At 39.2% G+C, this 18,820-nt stretch overlaps 1 protein-coding gene across 5 annotated transcripts in view; it reads right to left on the bottom strand.

Annotated features, from left to right (window-relative positions):
* Positions 1-9,188: 9,188 nt before the first annotated feature.
* The window catches only part of RGS12 (regulator of G protein signaling 12), an 85,291-nt gene continuing 75,659 nt past the window's right edge, over positions 9,189-18,820 (bottom strand). For all 5 annotated transcript variants that reach the window (XM_086889508.1, XM_086889510.1, XM_086889509.1 and 2 more), the window contains one exon: positions 9,189-9,840. In XM_086889508.1, the coding sequence (XP_086745634.1) occupies positions 9,479-9,840 (362 nt within the window). In that variant the 3' untranslated portion in view covers positions 9,189-9,478. The remainder of the gene's footprint in view (positions 9,841-18,820) is intronic.

The raw sequence follows: 18,820 nt of genomic DNA, 5'->3' as shown, positions 1-18,820 counted from the left end.
AATGCCTTTACCTGCAGCTGTGCTTATGGATTTTTTGGTGCATCCAAAAAAAGCTTTAGTTCTGCTATGAAAAAACAAACTACATAAATATAGCAATGGAAGAGCTGGGCTTCAGCTGCAGAAACAAAACCAAGCTGTGCTTATACACTCCTAATCACACAAATCTGTGAGTGATTTAAAGCTCTACTATGATCCACAATATGCAGAATCTTAATTTATACATCCCAGACCCAGATCTAACCAAGCTTTTAGAAGTCCATTTCAGGATAACACCTAGCTCTGTTACACCCAGATGTCATGATATATCTAGAATACTATGCCTGCAACCAGTCTAGGGTGTGTTTGCATGAAGAGACTCTTCCTCCTACTGTATGAATAGGAGTGGAAAATAGGTAACTGTATTTTTCAAGGACTTTGGTATAAACCTTTGCTGATAACCCTGGCTGAAACAGTAGGCCCATATACAGAGGCGTGTGGGGTTTTTTTTAGCTGTGTACTCACTGAAAACTGACAAGAAGAGGTGTGGAGGCACCCACCTTCCACCGATGCCAACACATTTAGGTAACTTGAGCACAGGCTGATTTGCAATTGTTAGGCACGTACATTTTTAGCTGTGCTCAAATTCCTGCAATTCCACCCACTTTCTTCATTAGCATATTAGACGCCCCCATGGCATACTTTAAAATGGTCTATAAGTCAGGCATGTGTGAGGGATGTGGCTCCACTTCTGCAGCTGAAGGCAGCTGAAGTCTTCCCTTTTGAAGGGGAAAGAGCACTAACAAGGAAGGGACAACCTCATGGGAAGGATGCCAGCCCCACAGCCTGCCTTGACTTTGGGGTCATTTCCTATGGTAGGATGGAGAGCAGAGTTCACAAATAATGATCCAATTATTCTGATTGCAGGCCTAATAGTATCCTGTATGGAAACCTGTGTGTGTGTGTGTGTATATATATGTGTGTATATATCTACATTTTCTATATGTTTTTGATATGTGTGTGTGTGTGTGTGTGTGTGTGTGTATAAACCAGATAAACCAGATGTTTTTTCTGCTCTGAAAAGAACTGCTATGCCAAGGGCTGAGGAGCCAGCTGACACCAGCTGATCAGCCTTTTGGCCATGGTGGCCAGGGGAGGCCAGACAAAGAGGTGGTCTCTGCTAAACCTGTGCCCTGTGCAGGGAGTGCTCCCATCCCTCAGGGTCACTGAGGCAGCTGCCCAGGGCCAGCAGGGCTGCTTGGGCACTGCATTTTTCAATATCGTTGTAAAGGATACTCACCCTAGATTTGTCCAGTAGTTGATCTAGCACAATGTTTGCTGGAGTTTTTGCATCCCAGATCTAGTGGCAAATCTGTAAGGGGCTCTTCAAGCTTCTCCCTTCAGTGTCCCTGATGCCAAGATCTTGTTCCCATGCAGGAAAAGGACCCTTGGATCTCAGTCCCATGCCCTGGGGTATATCTGGGAGAGCTGGTGATATATCAGGTAGGCAGAGAGATAAGGCTGCCTTATCACATAGTGTCCCTTAGCAGGGCTGCTCTCTCACTGCATACAAAAACCCCACTACTGATGCCTCTGTTATCTCCCTCTGCTCTTGCCAGTCCGTGGTCTCATCCTGCTGGAGACTGATGCACACTTTTTTCACCAAATCAATAGGGATTCTGTCCCTGGAAAAACTCAAGGGCCATTTTTCCTGCACTCCAAAAGGTAAGGCAGGCAGAGATGCACCCCAGGAAGAACCTGGGTTCCCTTCTGGTGAGCAGCCCTCTTCCCACTGCACAAATCCTGACTTCAGAAGTGACTGTGTACAACTCACATCCTCAAGAACAGGCTTAGGCTAAAGATTTCACAACATGGTCAATATTCCTGCTGTATTTCCTTCTCTCTCTTTTTTCTCCCTCATTTTCTTGTACTTCCAGTGCCACTCCTTGTAATTGCTGCAGAAATGTAATTGCTGCTCTGTGTAATTGCTGCTGAAACAATCTGAGCTGTCATTGACTTACATTGTTCACAGATCAGGAGGAACTGGCAGATGAGAGTCACCCCACCTAGCTACATAGATTGCATATGTATTTACATCTGAGGTAGGTATCAAGGCTCACAGATTAGGCAGTGGAGACCTCAAAAATATAGAAGTGTTTAATTTAAGGTATGAGTCACCTGTACAAAAGTGTGTTTCAGCTCAAGGATGAAACAAATCATTCTTATATACATGGAAGGTATTAAACAAACAATTCTTTATATCCACAGACAGTATTAATTACATCCCTAACAAATACATGAAGTTACATCCCTGTTTCGGATACAAAGGTAGCTTTGGACACCTAAAGTTAGGCAAGATCCCAAATGGGTTCTCCTAAAAGAGAAATCATGTCTTTCATATCAGCTCTGCTAAGTGTACTTTGAACTAAACTGGACCTTCTTTTGCAAACAGGAGGCTGAATCCTGTTGACTACAGAGTGTTTAGTGAGCAAAATTACCTCTTACCTTATATCTTATGATATCACAGAGTGGGTGTTTTAATGGTACAAGTTAATGTCATTGCAATGAATGGCAGCAGAATCTCATACATCTGCATCAGTCTTTTCTCACAAGAGCATAAAACAAACAGGCAAGATGCAATGGGAGAATCAGCTTTTTCCAAGAGATGGAGGCGGTGCAAGACCAGCAAAGACTCACCATCCAACACCTTCCCACAGGAGAGGAACATCTGTCTCCCTTCACAATCTCTCCAGGGAATGAAGTTGCAGCATGTGTTGCTCTGGATTTTCTAACACACAAACTTTAGTCAATGAGCAAGGGCAAGATCAGAGATATGCTCCCACCACCACGGATTATCTCCTGCTTGCAAACAAGTTTCAGCTAACTGCTCTGCATACAGAGGGCTGATCTCAGCCAGGCATTGCTTCATCCTGGCCAGAGCACTGGCTCTGGAAATTTTTAAATCATGGAAGAGGTTGAGGTTACATAGGTGGTTACATAGGTGGTGAGGGAGCTCATGCTGTTGGTATACTGGTAAATAATGGCAAATAGTTACTGAAAAGGATGCATGTGCAAGTCTATAAATGAGGGAGAATAGTAATTAAAGTAACAGTAATTAAATTTCTCCTTATCACATGGTTTCATCTTTCTAGAAAAGACTCAAATCATTAAGAAATAGTCCAGCTATCTCTTTCAGGAATGGGGAGAAGCATTAATTTCATTTTTGTGCCCTATCCTAAGAATGTGCCACTCCAAGAGGGATTAGTTTTATTCAGATCAACTTCTAGCTGGTCTTTCATTTGTTTATGAATGTGCTCTGGAATCGAGGTGCGAATCTGCACAATAACTGAATTCTAGACTATTTTGAGATTGTGAGCAGATCTTTGCAGGCAAAGAATGCAAATGAGGAACAGGTTGGTGCTCCCTGGCAAGGCAGACACAAGGTATTTACAAATACACTTCCCAAACTTGGACTCCAGGACCTTCTCCAGGGAGGGGGGTGAACACCCTTACAGCACCCATGCTGACACTTGTTGCAGGCTACAGGCATCTATGGAAATGCTCCAGTGGCTTTGCAGCTCTGTGTACCTGCAGGGGTGGGATACACATTTATCACTGGAAACTGGGAAGATATTATCACAGACAGCAATACATGGACTTGGAAGACAGGTTTCATCCCACTCCCATCAGTCATCATTTTCCACTACTGGTACATATTTCTCTTACACCACTACTGGTACATATTCTTGTATTCCTCTTGCTCTGGCACAGATTGTTCCAAGCACAGAGAGGGATGTGGATGAGAGGAAGTCATGTGGAGAAGAACTACTGAAGGACTGAAGCACCATTGTGTCACTGATACAGCTTAGTTTACACAGGCATTGAATGCCTCTAGTCTCCCTCCCTCTCTCCCTCCTTTTTTTTCTTTTTTTTTCTTTTTTTTTCTTTTCTTTTCTTTTCTTTTCTTTTCTTTTCTTTTCTTTTCTTTTCTTTTCTTTTCTTTTCTTTTCTTTTCTTTTCTTTTCTTTTCTTTTCTTTTCTTTTCTTTTCTTTTCTTTTCTTTTCTCTCTTTCACTTTCTCTCTCTCTCTCTCTCTCTCTCTTTCTCTCTATCTCCCTGATAGACAGAGTATCTGTATATTTTAGTAGTGCTAGCAGCAAGGGCAGAGCAGTTCTGGCACACTGGTCCCCTCAGACCACCACACAGAGCTAGACAACACACCAATACTGTGCAGAGGAGAAGCCAGAGGAGGATTACACTGTACCTGGAAACATTCGGCTATTCAGGCTTGCAATCCCTTTGTGTTGCTAGAATAGAGCAAAAGGAAATAATTAAAGGCTAAAACCATACCCTACTATTATTAAATTCCAGAGGATGAGCTATTTTTAAGGTATATAAATATTTGGCAAGAATTCTTAACGATCCTCTATTAATGGAATTTCTTTATGTAGGCTAGGTTTAAGAAGATATCCTTGCAGAATCTAATAAAATGCATGTGAGTTCTATGTTGTCTCACGCTTCCATTTAAACTGCAATGTCTAAATGGCAGCAGGTCCCAGAATAACTGAAAAAATATTTTTCCCATCTTTTCCCTACATTGAAAGTAAATTTCAATTAAACATTATCAGCTCTAGTGATATAAATTATTTACTTACTAGATACACAATTAACATTTTAATGAGTTTGACACACTTAAGATTCTATAAACATTATTGTGCAGTACATGATTTCTTAATACTTTGGGGAGACAAGGGATGAGAAAGAAAACCAATGTGTGGTTTCATACTAGAAATGGATCATATAGATATTTAAAGACAAAACCACAAATAAGGATACAAACCAAATTCTGTACAGCAGCATTTTAAGCTGCACAACAGATTTATCAGTTGGGACAAAAAATATAAACAATTTTCATATCTTTCACACAAATAATTCAGAAAGCATGCTGGTTCATGGGCGACATCTTGGATTTGCTAATATTTTGAGTAATGCAGGCAAGATTTGCAGACATGTGATCATCCAGCACTTCTCAACAGGGGTGTTTTTTTCTGGAAAAAATCAAGAGTAACTGGCTAACATCACAGTTAGTCCAGAGAAAGGAAATATTTCAGTAAGATCAATGAAAACTTTTCCTGTATTTTAAATGGCATTGGATTACGGGCCACTAATCTCACAGCTCTTCATCACCTCACCATGCTGAATTTGGGATGCTATTCCAAGAGCACTGAGAGAGCCACTTGGATGTGCCACTTGTTTTGCTGCAGGGTAAACACCCACACTATCCACAGAGCAACTCTGTTGTCACACAGGTTTGCTACAAACCCACAAAGCTTGGAAATCTGCCTGTTCATGCAGAAAACAGGGTCATTTCTAAACCCAAGTCACTGAGTTGTGGCTGGGAACTGGGAGGTGCCTCAGACCTGTTTTGGCTTCCCACACCCCTCAATAAGGACCTGCTGCTGTCTAACTGAGCCTTTGGAAACTTTTCAAAATCTTTGAGAAATTGTGAAAAGATGCCTCCAGGTGTTTGCATCATACTACCACACACATTCTCCCTGTCTCCCAGCTACCAAGTACCTCAGGAGAGATCATTTTAAATAACAGTATTTGCTGTCGAATATGTGTTGGAGAGGACTGGGGTGAGCAGCAGCGCCACTGCTGAGACACAGCTACTGGCAAGGATTTCAGTTTTGTGGCAAAAATCAAGCTCCTTCCAAAAAAATAAAACTATGCTCATGAGTCCTGGTTATCTCTGCTACAATGAGACAAGGAGATGGCCGGCTGAGCCACATCTTCTGGAAGTTTTCTGCTAAGAACATTAAATCTCAGCGTCAGAAGAGAAGCAGTAATAATGTAATTCAGGCTACAGCAAAGGCATAAAGAAACCAAAACTTGCAGGCAGAGAAGCAGTGCCAGAAGGACACAACATCTTTGAAGGACATTAAATAACCCCCAGAAGATTTCTAGGGGCATGAGAAAGGGCAACAGAGCCAGGTATTGGCTCCTTCCCACAAAGCAGTAAAGCTCTTGCAGTCTCTCTGCAAAGCCTGTTTACGTGTCTCCATAACCCCTTAGTTCTTTGTCACACAGTCCCTCAGAGCTAAACTCTGCAGTGATTCATTTTGCTTGTGTGTTATATCACAAACTTGTTGACAAGGCACAAAACTACAGTAATCCTATGGGGGAAGTCTCATTGCAAGTTTGCTTGTATGTATATTTTCTATTCTTCACAAAGCCTTTAAAATTAAACCACAATAAAACTGTGACTTGTGGAACCAATGAGGCTGAAACCACTACAATTGAAAATCAGATACCATGACAACAAGTGAAATATAAGATAACTGCTATATTAAATAAAATTTGGAATGCTGCAGGATTTTCTGAGTGTTGGGATTGGAGTTTTTTTATACCACTGGTTGTTACAGTTTCAGGTTTTAGTACTGACACAGGTCAGTAGATCTCCCCTTCCACCTAAAAGGATGGAAAGACTCATTTTATTTATAATCACAGGATTATGAAGACAAAAGACTAACTCTGCACAAGTGGAGTTTCCATATGGAAAAACTGGGAAAAATAAAAGAAAAATAAAGCCATCTAGAATTCAATTATCTTTAGGAACAACTGGCAAGATAAAGGATCAAGTTATGAAGCAGAGCTTTGATTAGGCTGATTTTTAACTATAAGTAGGTTTGATTAGCAGTGTAAATCACAGTATGAGGAGGCAACTTAAAATCATATTATAATGTTGAAATTACACAGTAATTAAAACTAGACCACATCCCTAGTAAAATATTGGAAGCCATCAGCCAGAGACAGGCTGCCCACATTCCTTTTTATTAACTCCTGATTCCAGCTGGTTTAGCTTTTATATTCTGCCAGACATTGAAAGGAAAGCTAATATTATTAATTTCTAAGGAATTAATTTTTATTAGTTCTAGCTAAGAAGTTACTCTTTTAAACAATCTCCCATTAACTGGCATGACAATGTGGCATGGGGAGAAACAGATTTTCCCATGTCCCTTTGTTTACAGGATTTCCAGGCATTATGCCAAGAGTTTTCTCTAGGTTAAAGAAAACTCCATTCTTTCACATACTTCATTTTCCTGCAAACAGCTTGACTCCCATGTTGTCAAATTCCCTTTGAATCCTTGATACAGTCAAATCCATTTTGTTGCACCCAGATTTTATGAACAGCACTTCCATTTGCTTGTTTTTCTGAGCACAGCAGCTTGAGGACAGAAAACAGAAGAGGGTGGAGGAGAAGCTCTTTGACTTACACCTGGCTTCTCTTAGCTTCATCTGTTGGCCCCTAACCCTTGCATTAGAAAGGAGTGTGAATGTCAGTCCCCCCTCCATGGTACCCAAGGCTTTTGAGCTGTTCTTGCATCTCCCCTCAGCTGTCTCTTTTTCCAGATGAAGAATTCTGTATTGCTCTCTCCCAGTCAGTTGAGTGCCCTTACACAATTTAAGATAAGCAACCTTGTTTCATCTAAAATATTGATCAGAGGTTAATAAAAGGCTGTAATGATTGCATTTGAATTTCAAGTTTTTATCTGTCAGATAAGATACAAAAACATCAAAGTGTATCCCAGGTCAAAAAGTCCTCTCTTGAGTTTGACTGCTGTAATTTTAATTTTGATTAGAATAAACCTATTAATTTTCCAGAAGATGGGAAAAAATTATGGCCATTTATCCATTTATCTCTGAAAAAAAATATATGCTCAATACAAGGGCAAGTATTAGCAAAATACTACCAAATAAAATCAAAACACACACACAAAAAAAAAACAACAACAAAACAAAAAAAGAAACTCTTTAAAAGTACATAAATATTTAAGTCTTTTCAGATCACTGGGCTGTGTTCTGCCAGCTGCGTTTCCCAAATCTCTAGTAATCATTACACCACCACGATTTTATCATGACTCTAAAATTAGTTTAAAGCTTGAAAGTTTTAAAAAGCACAGCTATTTTCACAGCATATACCTTCATTCAGGCCCACACTGAGTTGAGTCTAATATCAACAAGGATTTTTCCACAATATGAAAAGCAAAATCAACTACCAGTAGGAAAATAATAAAGTATGAAAGCCAATGGGTATCCCTTAATCTCACTGGAGAATTTGATGTAACACTTAAGCATTAAGATTAAGCTTTTGGAATCTTAGTTTATGATCACAAAATCATACTTTTGTATGATCTGTATGACCTTTGAGTTTAAGAAACTGAATTACAGCATCCAGTACTCTCAGCAATTCAGAAAATTCATGATTCTTGGTATGCTTTAGAGAAAGAGGAATTAATCAATATTTACCTTGATGCTTTGCACCTCCTGCCTGTGTGGATCTGCAGTCCAGGAGATGACTTTTTAAATCTCACAATAATTTCAAAGCAGTGAACCCCCAGAACTCTCTATATCCACTCAATGTGATGAGCAGATTTCCAACACTCTCAGTTCTTCGTGTACCCTTTTGCATGTCCAGGCTTATAACTTCTCCTGAAGAAATGGTTATGGAGGAAAAGGAGCAGGTGGCAAAACCAACATGTTCAGCAGTCTTAAATATCTTTTCCTTTGTAAAACTCCACCTAAAGCTAGAAAATTAACTGATAAAATGAATATAAAATATAAAATAAAGTGAACAACAAGTATGAGAGGCACTGAACCCTTATCAAAGGATCAATAACCAAATGACCTTTCCCCAAAGTGAAAAGGCACTGAAAGCAATGATGAGGAGGGACCCAATGAGCTGCACACCACTGTGTAATTAGATATTTATCTCTGGTATGGAAACATCACCAGTGCTGGCTACAAAAGCAGCTGCTATTCCCAGCACAAGAAATTCACAATTTCGGTTTGTTTTTTTGTTGTTGTTGGGTGGTGGTGTGTTTGTTAATTTGTTTGGTTTTGTTTTTTTGTTGGTTTGTTGTTGTTGTTGGGTTTTTTCCTTCTTGCTGCTTGTATAACTATGGTCTTATTGCATATATCTAGGCAATGCATTAGACAAGACTGAATTCCACTTGGACCTCTTCCCAAATGGTATGAAACAGGAAAATATTAAGAAAATATTCCTAATCTTTTTCAGACCGGTAACTAATTTTACTTACACTTCAAAAATCTACTAAAACAGAGAAGCCTGAAGACAAGGGAAAACCATTAGAAGATTAAACTGAAATTATCATAAATAAAAAGTTTGTCTGTAATAAAGACAAGAAGAGTAGAGGTCAAAAACATAATTTTAATTGCACTGTTCAATGGAATCATCTCAGGGAAAATAATACAGAAATGGAAAAAAGCAAAACCAAATAGCTCGGTATTTTCATTGGAATACTACTTTTTCATTCTAGGACTTCCAACTCGTATCAGAAGTGATGGTCTCTAGCAGGCTCTTTGAAGGCAAGTGGATATTGAAAACCACTTATATCTTGCAGAAACAAGTCTCTAAGACATATCTCCATTGCTGCTGATGCCAAGCAAAGTACCAGAAAATTTAATTAAAAGCAGAGATTTAAACAAAAGTAGCTTTATACTGATTCTCAGTGGCCTTATTCTTCTCGCTCTTGACAGCTATCAGAGATGGAAGATCTGATGTCCTGTAAACTCCAGTCCTCATCCTCCCTTGGCAAGATCTCAGTTCAGAGATGTAACCTTCAAAGCTGAGGTTGCCTTCAGAATCATCACAGGAGCGTGTGCCAGAGTCCTCCAGTTTGACCCCATCCACATCGATTATCCTGTTTACAGGGAGCTCCATTCCAGGGTTCCCTCTCACACCAGGAGGATTAAAGCTTCTGCTGGGCTTTGCTTTGTAAGAGGTCTGCTCACAGGAGTTTCCTGAAGTCCCTTGTGAATCATTTTTCTTTCTGTTTGCACCTAACAGAAGAATTAAAAACAAAAAAACACAAAACAGGAGAGTTACGTACCTTCTGGTTTTAGCAGTTTTCAATATTGCAACCTTCTCTGAGGCCCTAATGGTAGTCAGCTGGATATTCACCCATCAAAGAGACTGATTGATGTACCATGTAGGTAACTAAACACTAGAGCTCAAAGATAAATGTGAAATACTAATTTGTATCTTCTTAATGTAGCATTTTTCAGAGTCTTTTAAAAAACTCCATTAAAAGTAACTACTTAGTATAATTTTGTATACCTCTAGAAGAAAAAAAATTCTCACACCAGCAAACCCAAAGATGAAAGAGGAGAATACAGACTTTCCACTGGGGCAGAATGGGAGATGTTCCCTCAGCTGAACTGGTCTTTAAGACCCTTCTGAGATAGTATTTTTACTTGGCTAGGACTTAATTCCCTAGCAGACTAGTAAGGGATTACTTGAAGTTCCAGTTCACTGTCCTGAACTGCAACAAAACAATTATGGGCCGCAATTTACAAGACAAGAATAAAGGAAACAACTTGGCAGAATCACCAAATCACAGGATGGATCAGGTTGGAAGGGACCCCATGGAGCATCTGGTCCCACCTCCCTATCAGGCAAGGCCATCCCTGAGCACATGGCAGGGGATTGTGTCCAGACGGTTCTTGAATATCTCCAGCGAGGGAGACCCCACAGCCTGAGTCTGTTGCAGTGCTCAGAACAGTAAAGTTCTTCCTCATATCCAACTGGAACTTCCTGTGCATTGATTTCTGCCCATTTCCTCGTGTTCCATTGCTCTGCACCACTGAGCAGAGCCTGGTTCCATCCTCTGGCACCCTCCCCTCAGATATTTATAAACATGGCCGAGATCTCCTCCAAGCTGATTCTTCTCAAGGCTGAACAGGCCCAGTTCCCTGATTCTTTCCTCCTAAGAGAGATTCTCCAGACCCTTGACTAGCTTCGTAGTTCTTTGCTGGAACTGCTGTAGGAGCTCACCGTCCTGAGGAGCCCAGAACTGGACAAACACTGCAGATGTGCCTCACCAGGGCTGAGCAGAGGGGCAGGATCACCTCCCTGACCTGCTGGCACTGCTCCTCCTAACACCCCACGACTCCATTGACCTTCCCAGCCACAAGGACACACTGCTGGCCCATGGACACCTTGTGTCCACCAGGACCCCCAGGTCCTTCTCTGCAGAGCTGCCTTCCAGCAGGTCAGTCCCCAGCCTGTGCTGGGCCATGGGCTTGTTCCTCCCCAAGGTGCAGGACACTGCATTTGCCCTTGCTCAATTTCAGAAGGTTCCTCTCTGCCCATCTCTCCAGCCTACTGAGGTCCCTCTGAAGGGCTGCACAACCCTCAGAGGTCTGAGGGCTTTAAACACTCAAGAAACACCTGAGTTACATCTAAAATCACAGTTGCCAGGATTCAGGCCTGTTCTCTAGACTACACACACAAAGTCATCACTATCCCAAGAGAGATGTAGTTTAAACCCTTGTGCTGCCAAAAGCCAATTTTGTATTAGATGTGACCCTGCAAAGGACAAGAAGCTTCTTAAAGCAAACACACAGAAGCTGATTTGCTGCTGTTGACACAGGCTGATTTTCCTGTGTCAACAGCAGCAAGAAAGGAAGGATGATGGAGTTGATTTCAGGATTTGCACCACAGTTAACAACATGATTTCTGTAGTTGAGGTTCCCCCTAAAATGCTATGAAGAGGGGCAACATTTTCAGAGACAGAGAACTGCTTTTATAAGATCAGACGGAGAGCCAAGAAAAAAAAAGAGAAACTTTCAAGCCACAAAAGCAGATCTGAGTAGGGGGCTTCCCTTTCATATATCATTTCCTTTTTCCATATATCTTCTTATCCATCCTTTAAAAGACACCATCTTATCTGACAGGCTTTACACAAAGCATTCTCAAATTCTGTGCCACAGTACATGCAAGTGCATGACCAGCATGTTTAGCCACACAAATCCCATGAGACTAGTGTGGTTAAATCCCATACCTCTCTTTCAAATCTTTTATTTGTGCTTATTCCACAAAGTGATTGGTGCAGTTTTATGCAAGGAAAAGAAATTTCCATGTATAATCACCGTAATCAAGAACTTTTTGATATGGAGAATGGAGGAAATGCAAATGAAAAAGACAAAGAAAGCACTTTCATACAGTTTCAATCAAATCACTCCAGGGTCTTCTTGAGGCTTAAAGCTTTCTATTTAAGAAAAATGAGTTAAAATCCTAAGTAGTGCAATGTTTAGTGTTTTAGCTACAGTGAAGCTCCACATGAATAATGTGGTTATTTCACTCAGTAATGCTTGCTGTTTTTTCAGAGGAATTAGATCAAACTCCAAACAAATCAGCTGAGCAGAGAGAGGCAGAAAGCTCCCAACCCTGTTAGCCCAGCATGACTCCAGCCTACTAAATAGCAGCTAACATTTAATGGGACTATATTACACTTTGTGTTTAAATCTCCCTACTGAAACCGAATATTGGCTAAAATTTAACTGCTGCTTGCATGGCTGTGCTGCAAAATGCTGCTCTTCTCTTCTGGAATGTTTATCTTAACATGAGTGTACTAAATTGTTCTCTTGATCTCTTTAATCTACTATTCTACGCCCTTTGAGGAAGACCTGTGACTCTCCTTTCAAGTTGCTTTAAAAGAGCTACAAATTGCTGAAATGCCTCCTAATGACAAATTATCACAAATACATGGCATTGACAGAGTATGAGTCATCCAGCTGTCCTAGCACTGAGAATGCATCCTCCTATAAAGTGTCATGTAAAGGCACATCTTTGATTGGGGTGGAAGGTCTCGTATCTGCTGACCTGGACTAGGTTGAAACGTTTACCACAGTCAAAAAATGCAGCCTGCATGAACAGGGCACAAGAGATGAAGAAGCTGGAAACTCCTGCTGAGGAACACTACAGAAGGTGCAAGTAATGCTGTATTTACTTATGTGCTAAGCCCTTCTGCAGTTAAATATAAGAAATGCCATTAAGTCTTAGAATTATGGTGTCACTGAATCATCACACAAAGCAACTGGATGTGCAAGTTGTCTAATAGAAACACTGCAAAAATAAGGTCAATGTTTGCTCTCAGGCTTCACAAGACATAAGCTCATCTGAACAAGAACATCCACATTATAAACATATTTTTCTATTAATGGCCTTTTCAGGAGCAATCTCTCTGTAGCATCAAATAAATTACTGCTAGAGGCAGGGCAGCATTAGAGAACATCTTGTCTAAAATACCAGTTCAAAAGAATATGGAATTACTAAGGGATGATATTGTGAAGATGATTTCATGTTTGCTGTTAGGGTAAAAAAGATCTTAGCTCATCTTCACCAAACAGGAAGATGTTTTCAAGAGTAGCACTACACAGAAAAATTACTTCAATATAATTTTTTTCCTCATTTTTTTTTAAGAAAAAGCTTTTATGGATCAAGACTATTTAATTATAGGCGAGATTTGCCAAACCAGCTTATGTATAAATGTATCCCACAATTTTTTAAGTGGACTCAAGATTTGCATGTACTCAGTGGAGCTTTATGATGAGGTTTCAAAGAAGTTTGCAACACTTTTACACTGGTCTCCTTCTCACATTTTCTTTTTGAGTAACAAATACCTGAAGACCCTTATCTGTGCAGGGACCCTCTAAGGTGCAGAGGGCATTCACAGGTAAAATTTCTCCTTATATATTCTTGACTGAAGTGATGAATACCTCCATGGAGAGCTCTGTAGATGCTTTGCCATGTATGAAGCATGTCAGGAATGTCATTACATTTTCCCAGATCTAATCTCTCAGATGTCCTACCTAACTTCAGTAGAGAAAGGAAGACACTGCTTATGGCAGCAGTCATACAGGTGCATTTCCAGGCTGGAAAACAACTTTCACACCTATTGGTAATCTCCTCACTTGCTAAGCATTCCACACAGCTCTCAGAGAATTTTCTTTCAGTCTGATCTCGTTAATATGTTCGAGCTGATTTAAAGATGGGAAGTCATCTTTTGTCCTTAAACCAGAGATCTGCTGTGTTACAGACTCACAGGCAAATGACTGCTTAGAAGGCTTAGCTGCACCCATCTGCATTTTTCCAAAGGTGACTAAAATCAGGCACTGTTTTGGTTGATCTCCTGATTTTTGTTACCAACGTTTCTCTTTTTGTGATATTTGGATTTTGTGTATTACTCGAGCACTTTAAATTTAACATTATTATTATGGAGAACTACCTTTATAAAGAAAGACAAAGGGAAATCTTCTGTACAAAATATTCCTCAAACTTTAATATCTAAGCAACAATTACAAGACATTGTCTTCCAAGTAGTTTAGGAATAAGGGAGCATTTGGCCAAATTCCACACAGGAATGAGGTCACAAAAAACCTGGAAATTTCAGGAGCAGCATTAACTGCCAAAAATGTAGATGATAGGATCATATAACCCTAAGTCTAATGCAGATGTCTGGGGATTTAAAGGTCTCCTCACAACACCTTGCAATTATATTGTTTCTATACCATGAATTCATTTATTTTCAATGTGCTAAATTTTTGTTATGATTTTTAATCAAGTCTCTTTCATGTAAATTGAGTGTTTCACTCATCATTCTACGTTTGCTAAAATCCTACTGTTCTTGCCAAAATCATTACCTATTTAGATAGTTCTCAGCTCTACTGAAAGACAACAAGAATATCCTACTGATTTTCATATCATTGACCCCAGGCATTTGACCTGTAATGTCAGAGAGGATCTGATCTCAGTTAAATGGAATTTTGACTAATGATTTTGTACTGACTTACAGCAGATAAAAATCTGTTTGAAGGTAGTCCATAAAACTTAGAATATAACTCTTGTGAAAAGAAGCCTGAAGTTTTCAGGGGCTGCTCCTGGAACTGGTGATTTACAGACATATACCACCCCCAAAATGTCATCAGTCATTCTCAGTCTCCAAAGCAGAAAGGCTCTGGGGACATGTGCAGTGAACATGGGAATCTGGGCAGACACTGTTCCAGTCTCTGGCTCCATGGAGCCTATCCCAAGGTGGTATCACACTGCCTGGGAGAGCATTTTACGTGAGGCTGAAAAAAAGAGCCCTGTGATGGTCACTTCTATAGTGGGTGCTCATTTCAGGGTCCTGAAATATGTCAGTATAACTTCTTAATATGGATGCAGTCTGGCAGCTTCAGTCTGGGCAAGACACTTATCCTGTCCTAAACTGTTAGGAAATGTTACTTCTACATTTTAGCCCTCCCACACAGAGATTATTTTAAGTGGTGGATGAATGACTTCCACACTGGCTGACATACTGTTACTACTGCAAGTATCTTTGTATTTTTTTTTCTTTTTTAAAGTTTGTAAAGTGATTTATGCTTCTGAAGGGAAAAGGATACTTTACATTTTAGTTTTAGAATACCACAGGTTAAATTTTCTTTGGCAGTTTCCTTCTTTTTATCTCCTAATTGATCCAGCACCAAGAAGAAAGCAGATTTAATAAAAGATTCCTACCTACAGTTTATGCTAAATCTTTTCAAAGGAAATTTTACTTTATATGCTGAATTTCACTTGCATGATGAAACTGCAAGTACAGCATATGCTCAGTGCCTTGAAATCTGACTCAGTAAAATGAAGGCATTGAGCCAGGAAATGGGTTATTCTACAAAGCAGCAATATTCTACATTACCAGTTTATTTACCTTTTTCCTGGGAATTTTGGGAACACATTTGCAGCATTAAGTTTAGAAACCGGCAAATGGAAATCCTTTCATTGCACTCATCTCCAAAGGATTCAAGAAAAGAACAAAGCACCAAACATTATTCAGAAAGACAAATTTGGAATATCACACGGAAGAGGGAGCTCACCAGAGGCATACAGATGCCAAAGAGGGAACACTGCAACCTGTGTTTGCTCAAGGCAGGACCCCTTCATGTCCACGGCTGAAGGGAACTGCACACAATGTAATTCAAAAGCCAGGGACAGTCCACGAATAAATTCAATTAAAAGTTCTGAATTTTGATCCAGGCAGACATCAGACATGTACATGCTCAATAACACTGTCCAATTTGCTCAAACTTTCCATTTCTCCACTGCTAAAACTGAAACACTTTTTGATTACTTTCCAAGCAGTAGACATGATAACTCTGCAGCAGCCTACACATATTCAGCCCTCAGTGTGATTTTCCAGCATTTGTTAAACTTTGTTTTGGCTTTCCATCAGTGGTGTGTAACAGCAGGTGTAATTGCTGCAGAGAGCCCTTTGTTGGGAAATAGTGGATTGAATTACTTGAATCCATTTTAATTTAATTTAATCTGCCATTCATTAGGTTATTTTTCAATTAAGAAAGTCTAAAATGTGGTTTTGCTGGACTACCAGTTACATTTCAACCAATAACTCAGCAAAGTTCATTTCATCATCAAAATGCTGCCATGGGTTGGCCTAGATCTGGGTTTAGCTCCTGTGCATTTGGTTCAAAGGGCAGCTGTCATTTTTCTAACATTTCATCCAGTTGGTGATAAAACTTGCAATTCTTTCTAAACTGTTAATCTTGTTGCTTGATCAGAGTAAGTTTATATCTCAAATAATCATCCCCCAAGGTCCTCCTTGCTTCCCATTTGTCTACTCTAAACTCTCCTTCTCCCCTGTTTGTTGTTGATCACGACATGTACTACATGTAATTCTCACATTTAATGATACCCTGATTAAAAGATTAACACATCCCAACCTTAGTATTTCTGGATTCTCATGAGTACTTATTTATTTATATTGATCCAGAATCCAATTATCTTCTATAAATTTACACAGAACCAGTAACGGATGTAAGTTACTGCAAGAAAACAGCCTTTGTTAAAAACAATGCTTTACATTATTCTTACTCTTTTAAGTCATAATCACCTCATTTTCTTAATTTTTTATTTATGGTTCATTCATGTGGTTATCTTGATTTACACAGGGAACACCACTGAAATGTCTCTAAAATATGCCACATGAATTAAGAGATTATATAAAATATTAGTCCTGTAAAATGTTATATAATTTATTACAAAAACAAAGGTTTATTTTCAAATTTTGAAGACAGACATGTTGCTCTTAATCTCCTCTTAATCTCCTTAACTGTCATAAATCTTTTTTGCACTTGGAATTCATTAACATTAGAAGTGAAAAATTTAGTGGCCAAAAAAGTGAAAGCTACAGAAATACCACTCATCTCTAGTCTAATTATCTGATCTCTATTCTTCAGCTGTAGAGTACTGCATCCTCTCTGTGAATAATTTTAAAAGAGTAGTTGGGGATTTTTTGATTTTTTTGATTTTTTAAATTTTTTTGGCTTTGGGAACAATAGCCAGTCCCAGACTCTGAAGGCTACCCTGCATTTTATTTCCACATAATTTATCTTTCACAACAAACCCTAGAGCTGGTACTAACTACTCCATTTCTGAAAGATTTCTTTCCAATAAGAAAGGAAGCAAGTTTATTTTGAGGCTACAATTGCATATCTATTTCAGAAACAAAGCTGTTTCTTAAAAAAAAAAAAAAGCTATATAACTTTAGACTGCTTAAATTAATTCTTTAGCTTTCATAGACATTTTACTAAAGCGTAATTATATAGAATTCACCATGCTTTTATTTTCTCTATCTTAACCAATGACATTGTATTCTTCTTAAAAGGTAGTTTTGAATACACTTTTCAATTGCATTGCTGGATCCAGTCTATACATCTCCTTAAAAAAAAGGATCTTCATACTTGGTAGACAATTCCACTGACTCTAACTGTAGTGCCATTTTGAGAATAATTCTCATCCTAGCTGAAAAAAAAAAAGCCCCCAAAACAACAGGAATTTCTTTAAGAGAAGGAAGAACAATTTGATGGTCTCAAATCTACAGTCTGTGCACTTCAATCTGGATTGCTGCAAACTGTCTTACTTCAGGATGAAATGGGATTCCATGAAAAGCCCAGTTTCTATGATGACTAAATGCCCACCTACTTTGTAGTAGTGGCAAAAACCATCAAGAACAACTCAGAGCAGTGGAATATTGCTGAATAAACAACCCAATGCAAGGCCTGTGGCTTAATACTCACAGCTCTTGAGGAGACTAAGGGTTTGGGAGGCTGCCTTTCCCCATGGCAGCTATTTTGCACTTGGGTAACACACGTTCCCAACCCCTTGGGAAAAACTGGACAAAATTCAAAGTACCCAGACTATACCAGGCAATTAAAATAAGAAAATTATATAACAAATTAAAAAAAAAAAAAAAGCCAAGGAGATTAAATCAGCATTTTAACACTTAAAAAAATGAATGCATCACTTCAAGCCAATCACATCACACAATAATTATTTCTTCCACAGATGGGACCACCATTATATGCAGACATGAAAGAATGTCTTCAGATCCCAGAAACCTGATTTTTAAAGTGGGAAATTTGCCAGAACTAGCAGGCTTATTCAAAATAAAGACATTTTCTCTTGATGAGTAACGCAACTAGAACCAGTAATGATTCCTGTGTTGCTAACTGATTTGCTATTTACTTCATAGCTAAGTATTAATACAGTATAAAAATATTTCACTTATTTCAGAAAGTTAAGAACTGAGTTTGAAAATGTGTTCTCAAAAGCTCAGAGTGCATCAGAGCAATGCAAACCTTATTTTACTGCCTTCCATTGTTCACATTTTGCTTTCTAGATCATCAAGTGAAAAAAACCTCAAGTGTTACCCATTAGGGGGATGGACACTGGCCCGGATTTACAACATCAGCAAACTGCCCCCTGCAGAACTTGAGGGACCCCTTCATTCCTCCCAGTCCTTTTCCCAGCATTTATAAGCCCAACATGTGCAGGGTAAGCACACACGATTTGTCCTTAGGCCAATTTGGAACCAAGAATAGAGACCTCTTCAAATTATGTAATCATTATTTTTCTTTATATCCCAACATTTTAATTGAATAAACCAATCAGAAATGCAATTTCCATTGATAGGGGTTATGAATGAAG

This window comes from Cyanistes caeruleus, chromosome 5, assembly GCF_971803275.1.
Source record: "Cyanistes caeruleus chromosome 5, bCyaCae1.hap1.1, whole genome shotgun sequence".
NCBI lineage: Eukaryota > Metazoa > Chordata > Aves > Passeriformes > Paridae > Cyanistes > Cyanistes caeruleus.
The sequence above is the reverse complement of the archived record's forward strand: the minus strand, read 5'-3'. Positions and strand labels throughout refer to the sequence as shown.